The sequence below is a fragment of the Vespa mandarinia genome, chromosome 22, assembly GCF_050613455.1.
Source record: "Vespa mandarinia isolate Hongniang chromosome 22, ASM5061345v1, whole genome shotgun sequence".
Classification (NCBI taxonomy): domain Eukaryota; kingdom Metazoa; phylum Arthropoda; class Insecta; order Hymenoptera; family Vespidae; genus Vespa; species Vespa mandarinia.
The window spans coordinates 2,302,501-2,315,000 of NC_140831.1; the positions used below are offsets into that span (position 1 = coordinate 2,302,501).

At 36.1% G+C, this 12,500-nt stretch overlaps 1 protein-coding gene across 1 annotated transcript in view; it reads right to left on the minus strand.

Annotated features, from left to right (window-relative positions):
- LOC118447960 (growth factor receptor-bound protein 14) overlaps positions 1 to 12,500 on the minus strand; it is a 384,299-nt gene that overhangs the window by 55,577 nt on the left and 316,222 nt on the right. Inside the window, exon 9 of the mRNA XM_035880543.2 lies at positions 3,622 to 3,849. Coding sequence (XP_035736436.2) covers positions 3,622 to 3,849 — 228 coding nt within the window. The remainder of the gene's footprint in view (positions 1 to 3,621; positions 3,850 to 12,500) is intronic.

The following is a 12,500-nucleotide window of genomic DNA, read 5'->3' on the forward strand; positions in this document are numbered from 1 at the left end:
AAAAAGATCGTATCCGAGAATTGACCGTGAAATCAACATCGTTCAAATAATCGTTTCTGCGAGTCACGAAGGCACGATTCAAAACTTAAAAAGAGAATCATCATCGTGAGTATGTCAACCGGAGTTAATGTTTCATAGTAGAAGTTTTATTTGCAACGAGAAGAGGAGAGAGAACCACCGGCACCGTTCTGGTGATATCAAGTAATCTTTATCGAAGAACGACGCGAGCGAAGGCGTGTGAGGCAAGGTGACCCCCACGGTGAGTATCTACGGTACGATCGTATAATTACGTAATCGAATTATCCATTTATATAAGAAGGAACGCTCGAAGCCGGAATGGTTAACAAGCAATTTGTAAAGCTCCTCGAAGGACGACGACCGGAATATATCGCCTCTCTCTCTCTCTCTCTCTTTCCCTTCTTGAAAAACTTCGATTCATCCCATTCGATCGATCTTTTCTTTTCTTTCACACACACACACACATACGCACACATATATATATATATATATAGAATATATAGAATAAAGAGATCGATAGAAGGAAGATACGTTCGAACAAAACTGATAAGATATAATTTAATTATTTTCTTTACGATTAAATAGAACAATTAAAATCAATAGAATTATCGATCAAATTAGAAACATTATATTCTTATAATAATTAACTAAAGTGATATTTGATTAAATTGAATGACGATGAATTATATGAATGGGTGATTGTTTTTCTTTTTCTTTTTCCTTCTTTCTTTCTTTCTTTCTTTCTTGCTTTTTTCTTCTTTTTTATTATTTATTTATTTTCTTTTTCTTTTTTTTTTTTTTTTTTCTTTAGATCGATAAGATCGAAATCTACTATTTTATTTTCTTATTTCAAACGACATTAATTTTTGAACAAAGAAAAATTTCAATTAACAAATTAAAGAGATCACCACCATCACACCATCGCCACCACCACCACGATCTCCACCCCCACCTCCCGCCGTATCCGTTCTAATAATAATAATCGTTCAGAAACGTCATTAAGTTTATTAATACGTACGACAAAATTGTAAAGGGTTGATTTTTTTCCTCTTCGTACAATACGAATGGTTTTTGATGGATTTAACGAGAGAGAAAAAAAAAAAAAGAAGAAAAGAAAAACAAAGAAAACAGGAAGAAAAAAGAACCATCACCATCGCCACCACCACCACGATCTCCATCCCCACCACCCGCCGTATCCGTTCTAATAATAATAATCGTTGAGAAACGTCATTGAGTTTATTAATACGTACGACAAAATTGTAAAGGGTTGATTTTTTTCCTCTTCGTACAATACGAATGGTTTTTGATGGATTTAACGAGAGAAAAAAAAAAAAAAAAAAAAAAGAAAAACAAAGAAAACAGGAAGAAAAAAGAAAACAGAAGGAAATGGAAGAAACAACAAACAAACTGACAGTAGGATTTCTTTCCTTTCTTGCGAAGAAATGAAAGAGATGGAAAAAAAAAAGAAAAAAAAAGAAAAAAAAAAGAAAAGAATAGAACTATAAAAGGAGACATATTATTAGTTCACGTATTATTTTTACATACTGATTAAGAACGATTCTAAAAATATAATTCTCATAGGAAAGTTTATTCCGTGCTTTAGATCTTTATAATAGCTTTTTCATATAACTAATAAGATCGTTAACCTCCGACGTGGTGAGATAAATGCTTTAGGATAAAAAGAAGAAAAAAAAGAAGAAAAAGAAGAAAAAGAAGCAGAAAAAGAAGAAGAAGAAGAAGAAGAAGAAGAAGAATTATTAAACGTCCTCGAAAAAGATCGTTATCCACTTTAAATTCATAGAGAGGGTTCTCGCAAATGGTTAATCCGTCACTGATCGAAGTAGAATTTCCTCGATCGAGGGATGGGGGATGGGGGATGGGGGAAGGAGAAGGGAAGAGGAGGAGGAGGAGGTTTCTATGACGTTAATGTCGAGAAGGAGGAGAGAAAAAGCACTCGACGATCTGAAGAAGTTACTAGCACCACGTAGATCGAAGTCGACGAGATGAAAGAGAGAGAGAGAGAGAGAGAGAGAGAGAGAGAGAGAGAGAGAGAGAGAGAGAGAGAGAGAGAAAGATAGATAGATAGATAAAGAAAGAAAGGGAAAGAGAGAGAAAAAAGTCGGAAGGAACGAAAGCAAGTGTGCCACGATAAGAAGAAAAAGAGTAGGAGGAGGGGGAGGAGGAGGAAGAGGTTAAGTTTCGTCCGAGCGAAGAACCGAAACGGTGTCTCTTTCTATCTCTTGCAAAAGAGAGAAGGCTTCAAGACGACCACTCACCCTTTCCTTCAGTACTACCCCACTACCTATCCCTTCTTCTTCTTCTTCTTCTCTCTCTTTTTTTTTTTTGGCTCGGGGATGAAAGAGTCGCGAAGTATTCGAGTTCCTCTCTAAAAAAAAATGTCGTACGAGCGCTACACCTTCTGTAGAAAAGTACACCCGGTGGATGACTCTACCTCTCTCTCTCCCTCTCTCTCTCTCTATCTATCTCTCTTTCTGTCTATCTTTTCCCTTAACGAAAAACTCGGTGTTGAACGTGTGGCTGCGAGACGAATGTGTAACCGATGAGAAGAGAGAGATAATCCTTAAGAGAGAAAGAACGAGAGACGAATGAATAGGGGACCAAAGAGAATGAAGAAGAAGAAGAAGAAGAAGAAAAAAGTGAAAGAAAGAAAGAAAAAAAAAAGAAATAAAGAAGAGGGAGGAAAAAAGATAGAGGAGAGCTATGTAAAACGAGGGTACGTCAGATTTCACAGGCTAGACTCTACGTATGTATAACAGAGAAGCCTGAGGGTGTTATTTAAGAAAAGACACACATCTCGGTGTTGAGGGTTAGTTCAGGGGAGGGTGGTGGGGTTGGTGGAGGATGAGGGGGGGGCCTTTTTGAACCTTACAAATGAGAAAGTATACGACGACGATGACAACGATGAGAGTACCAGTGTTGTTACTGATGCTAAGTTATGATACTAGTACTGATACTGATGCTGGTGGTAGTATTGTTGCCGTTCCTGGTATCATTCTTGATGTTACCAGAAACGGACTTACCACTAGAGACTCATCGTTGGCCTCGAGAGCACGGTCTGAGCCTCCACTTCGCGAAAGAAGAATAGACCGCTGAGAAGAGGTCCCCTTTATAAGGGTCCTACCAAACTATATATATACATATACTCGGACCGATTCCATTTACTTCTTCTTCTTTTTCATCTTCTTCATCGTCATTCTTCCTTTTCTTTTTTTTTTTTTTTCTTTCCTTGTAATATTTTTTCCTATATTTTGTTTGTTCTCCATCCTCTCCCCCACCTATCCAATCTTTTTATATCTTTCAATCGGAATCGAACGATTAACGAACGAGGATAGATTTTCGTGAATAGTCTTTGTAAAAAAAAAGATTGATATTCGAACTTGGCACATGGAAAATCATAGAATATGGAGAAAAAAAAAAAAAAAAGAAAAAAAGGGAAACGATGAGATAATAGAAGATCGTTGGTTGAGTGAGGGAGGAGAAGGAGAGGTGGAGGAGAGAGAATAGGGTAGGATAAGATAGGGGATGGATTTTGCAAGGGGGGCGGGGGGAAAAATATAGAAAAATAGAAAAGATTTACGTTACCTTTGCGAGCCTCATGGCTGTAAGCCAACAAGCCCGTGCCTTTTCGCTGTGGAAGGCGATGACCTTGAGCCCGTGCTCCCCACCCTCCGTGTCTTCGGCCTCAGCGTTGCTTCTTGGCCTCAGACAAGCGCCCCACTCGAAGGGCGCGTTGAAACACCTCCTTGCGTTCGGAATTCTGTATATATGATAGTCCGATAGATGAGCGAGTGGGTTTAGTTGGTCGTTTTCCTGAAAGATAAAAGGCGATGATAAGGAATGAGATTACAGCAAAAAAAAAGAAAAGAAATATATTAAAGATAAAAGAAAAATAAATAAAATAAAAATGGTAAGAAAAAAAAAATTAGAAAAAAAAGAGAGAAAGTAAAATGAATGAATGAAAATGACCACCCCCTCCCACCCACCGCACTCTCTCCCCCCAAAAAAAAAAAATAAAACTTCAATCACAATCCAGAGAGACAAGTGAAATTCATTCGCGTAACTACTACTATGATACTATTAATCTAAGTACATATATATATATATATATATATATATATATATATATATATGTATATATTAATTGACAATTTTTATTATGTATTTACGTGTACATGTAGGTAAATAGATAAATATTCATAGATGAAGATGCAACAATGAGAAAAGGAATATACAAAAGATCACCACTATTCTTCTTATTCTTATTCTTATTGAAGAAGACCTCTCGCTCGCCCCCACCCCCCCCGCCCTCCCATCCCCATTACATTCCGAGCAATTAAAATCACCACCGGACGATTTGAAACGTTTCAACAACGGTAGATTATTAATTATTTCTTCCCTCGAATTACGTTCTCTTCCTTATTCATCGATAAGGTAGGCGAGCCAACAAAGAGACTTGAGGAGTAACGAAGGAAGTAATGGTGGGCGGTGGCTTTTCAGCTTGTATATTCATTCTTGTACCACTGGGTACGCAAGAGAATATTCTCTCTTTCTCTCTCTCTCTCTCTCTCTTTTTCTCTCTCTCTCTCTTTCTCTTTCTCTGTGAACATTGTTAATAGACAACGAGATCATTAGCGTACAAGACATTCAATCTTGACGTTACTAACGGGCCAAGATGGAAGGTCATTAATAAACTAGTGGTAAAGAGAGATATGGAGGAGGGCGGAATGAGGTGGGATAGGACGGGAAGGGGATCGAGGGGAGGAGGAGCAGGAGGAGGAGAAAGAGGAGGAAGAGAAAGAGTTAGCTAGGTGAAACGAACATAGAGAGGCAAGAAGAAGAAGAAGAAGAAGAAGTAGAAGTAGAAGTAGAAAAGATGAAGAGGAGGAGTAAAGGTGGAAAAGAGAAGTTAAGAGAAAGCTCTTGGGAAAACGGCAGAGAGGTAATGAGCAACCGTTCGGATTGAGTAGCATATTCCGTAATCACGTTGTTTCCGGCCAGGAAGATAAGGCCGAAAGTAATTTATTCAAAACCAACCGGGAAAGGAGAATGATAGTGATGGTGATGGTGATGGTGATGGTGGTGGAAGAGGAGGAAAAAGCAGAGGAGGAGGAGGAGGAGGTTAAAACGACGAACGATCAACTCTCATCTCTTCTCCCGCCATTGTCCCAATCCCATCAGTCCCAGTATATCTTTCCCTCTTAATCCGTTCACGAGTTCGAGCTCGATGTTTTCTTTAACAAAGGAATTTTGAATAATCCTTGTACATTGTATGGACTTTTATTTAAGAGCGTTGTTAACGAAAAAGACAAAAAAAAAAAAAAAAGGAAAAAAAAAGAAAAAAGAGAAAGGAAGAAAAAAGTAAAGAGAAAGAAAAGAAAATAAAACGAAAGGATAATATTTTTATAACGAGAGAAGAGAGATTTCTCTTTACAGCGTATTAATAATACACTTGGTATTATTTCGTTCGATTGTCATTTAATCGTATTATTATTATTATCATTATTATTATTATTATTATTATTATTATTATTATTATTAATAATCGTGGGTTAATACAGAAAGTTTTTCACGATGATACGACGAATAAAGCCGATCGTATATGTATAATAAGGACGAGTGGTGTATTAATAATTTTGTTTGACGATGGGCTGAAAAATACGCGTAAACGTTTATGCGAATAATAGAATGAGAGTGACAGTGACGATTATGAGGAGAACAATAACGTCAAATTGACGAGGAAGAGAACGCGGCTTGGGTTAGCCGACGATCTACTTATTACTACTACTACTACTACTACTACTACTACTATTATTACTATTACTATTACTATTACTATTATTATTACTATTACTACTACGCATAGATTTTCCTTGAGAGAAACTTGCTGGCCCTGGGCTCTTCTTCTCCGTTCGTTTGTTATACTCGTTACATGAGCGGTTCTGCTAAAGACGAAGTAAGTAGGTAGGTACGAGATAGCAGGAGAGAAAGGCGAATCGAGAGAAAAAGAAAGAGAGAGATAGAGAGATAAAGAGAGAGAGCGAGAGAGAGAGAGAGAGAGAGAGAGAGACCACTAGGCCGTATTATACGGCTTGGTAAATATTTGACGATTAGCTTAGTTACACCGTGCGAGCGAGCTGCAACTGCATTAACAGTTACGTAACTATTATCCGAGCAACTATGGAATTACGGCCGAAAGCAGACGAGAGAATGAGCGCGAGTTTGCTTGCGCGAGAGTCTGAGTCTGTTTGAATGCGTGTACCACTATATATATGTACGTATATGTGTATCTGAGAAAGAGACAAACGGATAGACTGACAAAGAGAGAGAGAGAGAGAGAGAGAGAGTCTCACAAACTCGAATGTATACTCTTCGGCTAGTGTAAATTACTTCGTGCGAAACGATAGAACTCGACGGGAACGAAGAGCTACACGATTATCCAAAGGAGAGACGCGACTCTTGATGAAGCCTTCGTTAAGCAAAAGAAGTAAGGGTTAATAATTAATAGAATATATATATATATATATATATATCTATGTACCTCATCTAATGTATCCATATAACGTTATGTATTGTATGTATATATACTTATTGTACGATAATGGTCAATAATATATATACTTATATACATTATAATATTGTTTTTTTTATCGCTTGAGAGCTTTAAAGACGATCTCTTTCAGAATCATTCAAACGTAAACGAAATAATCCCATAATGTATTCGATTAAATCATTCGCGATCATCATTCTCAAAGCACGCAGAAAGAGAGAGAGAGAGAGAGAAAGAGAGAAAGATAAACAAATAGATAAGAAAAGGACATCGTATAAAGAGACCATCATGTTTCGTTCCTACGAAAAACAATATAATCAAGAAGGATGTCAGAGGTCAATATCTTTCCCGGAAAGGAGAGAATTAAAGGTCAAAGGAAATGATGATGATGATGATGATGATGATGATGATGATGATGATGATGATGATGATGATGATGATGATGATGATGATGATGATGACGACGACGACAACGAAACTCTACTCGCTTCAGTCGTCGAAAATTTTTTTTTTTTTCAAAAACGAAAAAAGAAGGAAGGCCATAATGAAGTAGAGAAGAGAACGCGTAACGGTATCCTCTCTTCTTCTTCTTCTTCCTTTTTTTTTCTTTTTGTTGGGGAAAAAAAAAAAAAGAAAAAAGAAAAAAAAGAAAGAAACAGAAAAATTAAAAGAAAAAAAGAGAGCTAAAAAAGAAATCGAGAAGGAAAATTCGAAAGAGGCGAGGAGAGGAAGAAGCGAAAAAGACGACGACGAGAAGAAAGTAAAACTCGCGTTTCTTATTTCTCTTTTTCTGCCACCCCCTCCGCCTTTTCCTTTTTTTTTTCTCTCTTTTTTTTTCTTTCTTCTTTTCTTTTTTTTTTTTGTCTTCCTTCAACCCGTCGACGTAAAAATCGCATTACGAGAAAAAGGGCTGATAAATGTAGCACGTCGTTCGGAGAATCGATGGACTCTATGGGTGGGAGAGCAGAGAGAGAGAGAGAGAGAGGGAGAGAGTGAGAGAAAGAGAATAAGAAAGAAAGAAAGAGGGAGAGAGAGAGAGAGACATGGTTGTAGTAATAGTAGTAGTATAGTCGACCGTCGCAGGACTCTCAAGGGGAAAATAAAGGAGAACGGCCGTTCGGCGTTGAGAGATAAGGAAAGGACGCGAACGAAAGGGAGACCTACGTTGGATTGACCTAGGTCGGTGTTCTACTTCTTTTTCCATGACAATGAGTCACGTGTATCAATCCACGTCAATAAACCAGAGAGACGAAACTAGATGAAACGAGATATACGATGATCCCCGTTACGTTACATTGTTTATTTCCTAATTAAAATTATTATGGTCATGTTTCTCTAACTATAATAACATTTTTATACATCGTCATCGTCATCATCATCATTATGAGCATTATCATTATTATCATCAACATTTTTATCATCGTCATTATTAATATTATTATTTTGCTTGTTGTTATTATTATTATTATTATTACTGCTATTATTATACTCAATGACACTCTCTCGTTCTCGTTCTCGCTCTCTCTCTCTCTCTCTCTCTCTCTCTCTCTCTCTCTCTCTCTCTCTCTCTCTCTGATAGTTAAGATATCTATATATTGAGTCCAAGTAACGGTACAATAAATAAAGTATAATGCTATATACTTCCAACGATCGCTATGATTTCGTATCGAAAATGATCGGAGAAAAAAATTCTACATAATTATCCAATTCCAATGTACACATATATATACACACACACACATATATATATATATATTTTTTTTTTTATAATGAAAATGAATAATGCGAGATGTATTTTAAGGATACATAAATATATACACTTTATTCGGCAATAATGACAATGACATTACTTCGGTATCGTTCGAAGATCCATCGATTTTACCGTTAGTTCCACCTTTATCTATCTCTATATATCTCATTTTTTTTCTTCTTTAACTACAAAAAAGAAAAAAGAAAAAAAAAAGATTTTTATTATTTCGAACACGTTCGAGCTATTTCAATGACGTTGAACGAAGAAAGAGAAAGAGAGAGAGAGAGAGAGAAAGAGAGAGCTTTAACGAGATTCGTCGAGCGCATAACAGCACTAAGCATCAGCATTAACATTAGGCAACATCAACAGCATCAACAGCATCAACAGCATCAGCATCAGCATCAGCAGCAGTAGTAGCAACAACAGCAATAGCAATAATAAAAATAGCAGAGCAACAAAAATATAATAGAATAGTACAAGATAGAGTAGTAGCAAATGCCAAATAGTAATTAAAAATTGAAGTAGCAGTGTAACAACGATAACAATATAGCGAATAAAAATAGAGCAACAAATGGAGAATAAGTATAAGCACGGAGTTATAACAATGACAAATGGTCATTAAAAAAAAAAAAACTGAAATAGTATTAACAGCAATAGCAACGGCAATAGCAATAGCAAATGGCAATGGCAATAGCCAATTCAGGAAAATAACATCAGCAGCAGCGACAACGACTGCGGTCGTTGCTCCGAAAAGACATCGTTAGTCGGTGCTACCGCTCCCGACGTTGGTTGTGCTGGTGCGTTGCTGCTCCAGTGGCAGTGAAAGGACTCCTGGGCGGCGTCGGATCGGTGTTTAGATAGGAGGGAGGGAGAGCCACGGCCGCGTACGATAGGTCAGGTTTTTCTTGCTCGAGAAATAGAGCCGCTTTCGTCTCGCCTCATCTCTTCCTTTCTCGTTCTCCTACTACCGCATTATCAAGAGAACCCTCGGATTTTTTTCCTTTTTTTTTCCTTTTTTTTTTTTTTTTTCATCTCTATCTCTATCTCTTTCTCTCTTGAAGAGAGAAAAGTAAATGAACTAATAATCCAAGAAATCTAAAAGAATCCTTCCTTTCTTCCTTGATCACTCTCTCATCACAGGTATCCTCCTCTACCCCCACTCCCTTCCTCCCTCCTCTCACACCCCTTTCCGTCGCATCCTTTTCTTCTATGATTATCTTCGATTCATTTATTTTTCTTTATTTTCAGACGAAGCGACGAACTTTATCATGGACTCGTCATAATATCGTTTAGACGCGATCGCTACGTATAAAAAGCAAGCAATCGATTTTATCAAAAAGATTGCCATTGTGTGTCTCAGGAATTTGAATATTCCCAAATGTCGTCCAATAGGTAGTAATAATTAGAGAATACTCGTTTCGTTATACTATGACGTGTATTGGATTATGCCGCGACACGAGACATTTCTCATTCTCTCTCTTTTTTTTTGTTTCCTATTTTTTTTTCTTTTTTTTTTTTTCTTTTCTTTTCTTTTCTTTTATTTTCACAATAATCGTGTCAGTTAACGAGACAATGGGGTTATTATATTCGACGGGGGGAGAGGGCGGGGGGGGGGGGCGGGGGAGGGCTAGCATGTTAAATTTTACGAATTATACGCGCAAATCTTTCATCTTGTGTGTTAATATTTTTACAAGCGGTATGAATCATAAATGCCGGTTTCAAAGATAAAACATGATAAATGTAATAATAATAAATTCATGTCACGCCAATTAGAAATAGAGGAGATAGAGATAGATAGATAGATAGATAGACGGAGAGAGAGAGAAAGAGAGAGACTCTGCTACCTGTACTTCAAACAAGGAAACAAAACTGTTAAAAAAAAAAAGAAAGGTAAAAAGAACGTAACCTTTCTTACAATTCGTTTCGATGAACTTCTATTTTTTCTTTTCTTCTTCTTCTTTTTTGTTTTTTTTGTTTTTTTTTTCCTTTTTGTTGATAACGTCGAACCCGGGGCGATAATGATAATGACGATGATAATGACGATAGCTCTAGAGACGAACGTAATTAACACTGACCTTTTTTTTTTTTAACAATAATTAAGCATAATCGTTGTTCTTTTATTCCTTTTTTTCTTTTTTCTTTTTCTTTTCTTTTTTCTTTTTCTTTTTTTTTTTCTTTTTTTTTTTTTTTTTTTTTTTTTTTGTTCTCAATGAAACAAGAGATTCACGAAGAAGCGGGAAGTGGAGGGAGGAGAAGGAGGAAGAGGAGGAGGAGGAGGGGGAGCGAACGATGTTGCGGGTGAGATGAGGTGAGAGAGTGAGTTAAGATGATGAAGAGAGGGAAGGAGAGGAAAAGGGAAAAATATTAACCATTATTGTAGACATCATTTGCCAATGTTTCATCTTTGTCGACTTGATCTTTACGATCGAAAAAAAGCAGAAGTAAAATGATGACGACGACGATGGTGAAGAAGACGAAGACGAAAACGAAGACGAAGACGAAGACGAAGACGAAGACGAAGACGAAGACGAAGACGAAGACGAAGACGAAGACGAAGACGAAGACGAAGAGGAGGAGGAAGAGGAAGATAAAAGAAGAATAATAGAAGGAAGAATGATAGGAGATAAATCGAACCCGAGAACGGAAATTACGATAGAAGTAATATACATATATATATATATTTTTTTTTTTTTATAGGAAGAGAGAAAGAGAGAGAGAGAGAGAGAAAAAGATGCTGCGCGCTCACGCAGTGGAATAATAAGAATCATTGATTACACATCGCTGAAATATGGGCCACGCTCTTGGTGTACGTACCGCGGCTGTACTATGATTACTGTAATAACACAAGAGTGTATAACGGTAGGCAACCGTGAAAGGATAAGCGGAGAGCCGGACGTTGTTCTACGAGAGAGAAAGAGAGAGAGAGAGAGAGGGAGAACTCAGGCCTATGTATTAGAGAGAGAAAGAGAGAGAGAGAGTGAGAGAGTGAGAGAGAGAGAAAGAAATAGAGGGAAAGAGAGAGAGAGATGGGTGAGTCCGATCGAATAAAATTACTTCCTCGTAGAATCGCCATTTTTTTCTATCTCTATCTCTATCTCTATGTCTCTATATCTATCTCTATTTTCATCTTTTGTCCCTTTTCAACGAGACCAAACCAAATTTTTATCCATTCTTCCATCATTCCATTCTTCAAATGGAAACTTCAAAATGAAAACGAAATTTGATTCTATAAAATTATTAGAAAATTCTTAAAGCTTCTTATTAAAAAATATATATATATATATATATACACGTGAATAATTTTCAAATGTTCCATTGTGATAAATCAATTACGCATGATGTAGTCACGTATACTTTCTCTCGTCAATTGTCTCATGCAAATATGATCGTTCGAAGAAATATGAACCGTTCAAATTCAAATATAGAAATAAAATTTATGTATCTACCAGTAGTCGTCATTGTCGTCATCGTCGTCGGATATTAAATCATATTTATTGTAGAATAAATATATATATATATATATATATATCGCTTCATTATATATATATATATATATATATACGGGGCATCACCTGTCTTATGGGGCCTTAAGGCAAAACCGCCTCTCCACTTACATAAATCCGCCACCGTATCTTACGACTATAAATACATAATTCATAGAAAACTTAACATCTTACATGGGACCACATATATAAATACATATTATATAGAGAGTGAATCGATAAGTTCATTTTTGATAAAATGATCGAAAGATTATCCGAGAAGAGTGATGTTTCTAAATTCAATTACGTATCTCTGAAATCTTACGATATAAATTTTACATATATACATATATATATATATATATATATTTTTCTTCTCTTCTTTTCTTTTTTATTATTATTATTATTATTATTATTATTATTATTATTATTATTATTATTATTATTATTATTATTTCTTAAATTGTAAAACTGCAAGTTTGAAAAGTCTCGAGAAGGGATAATTAACTTTTAATATCGCTTAGGAACTTTACGGTCATCCTGTATTTATACGTACCCATGTATATAAAAAAAAAAAAAAAAAAAGAATTTGTATGCTTCTGTTAATATATCATTAAAAAAAAAAAAAAAAAAAAAAAAAAAAAGAAAAAAGAAAAAAAAGAAGAAAAAAGGTTTTTACGTA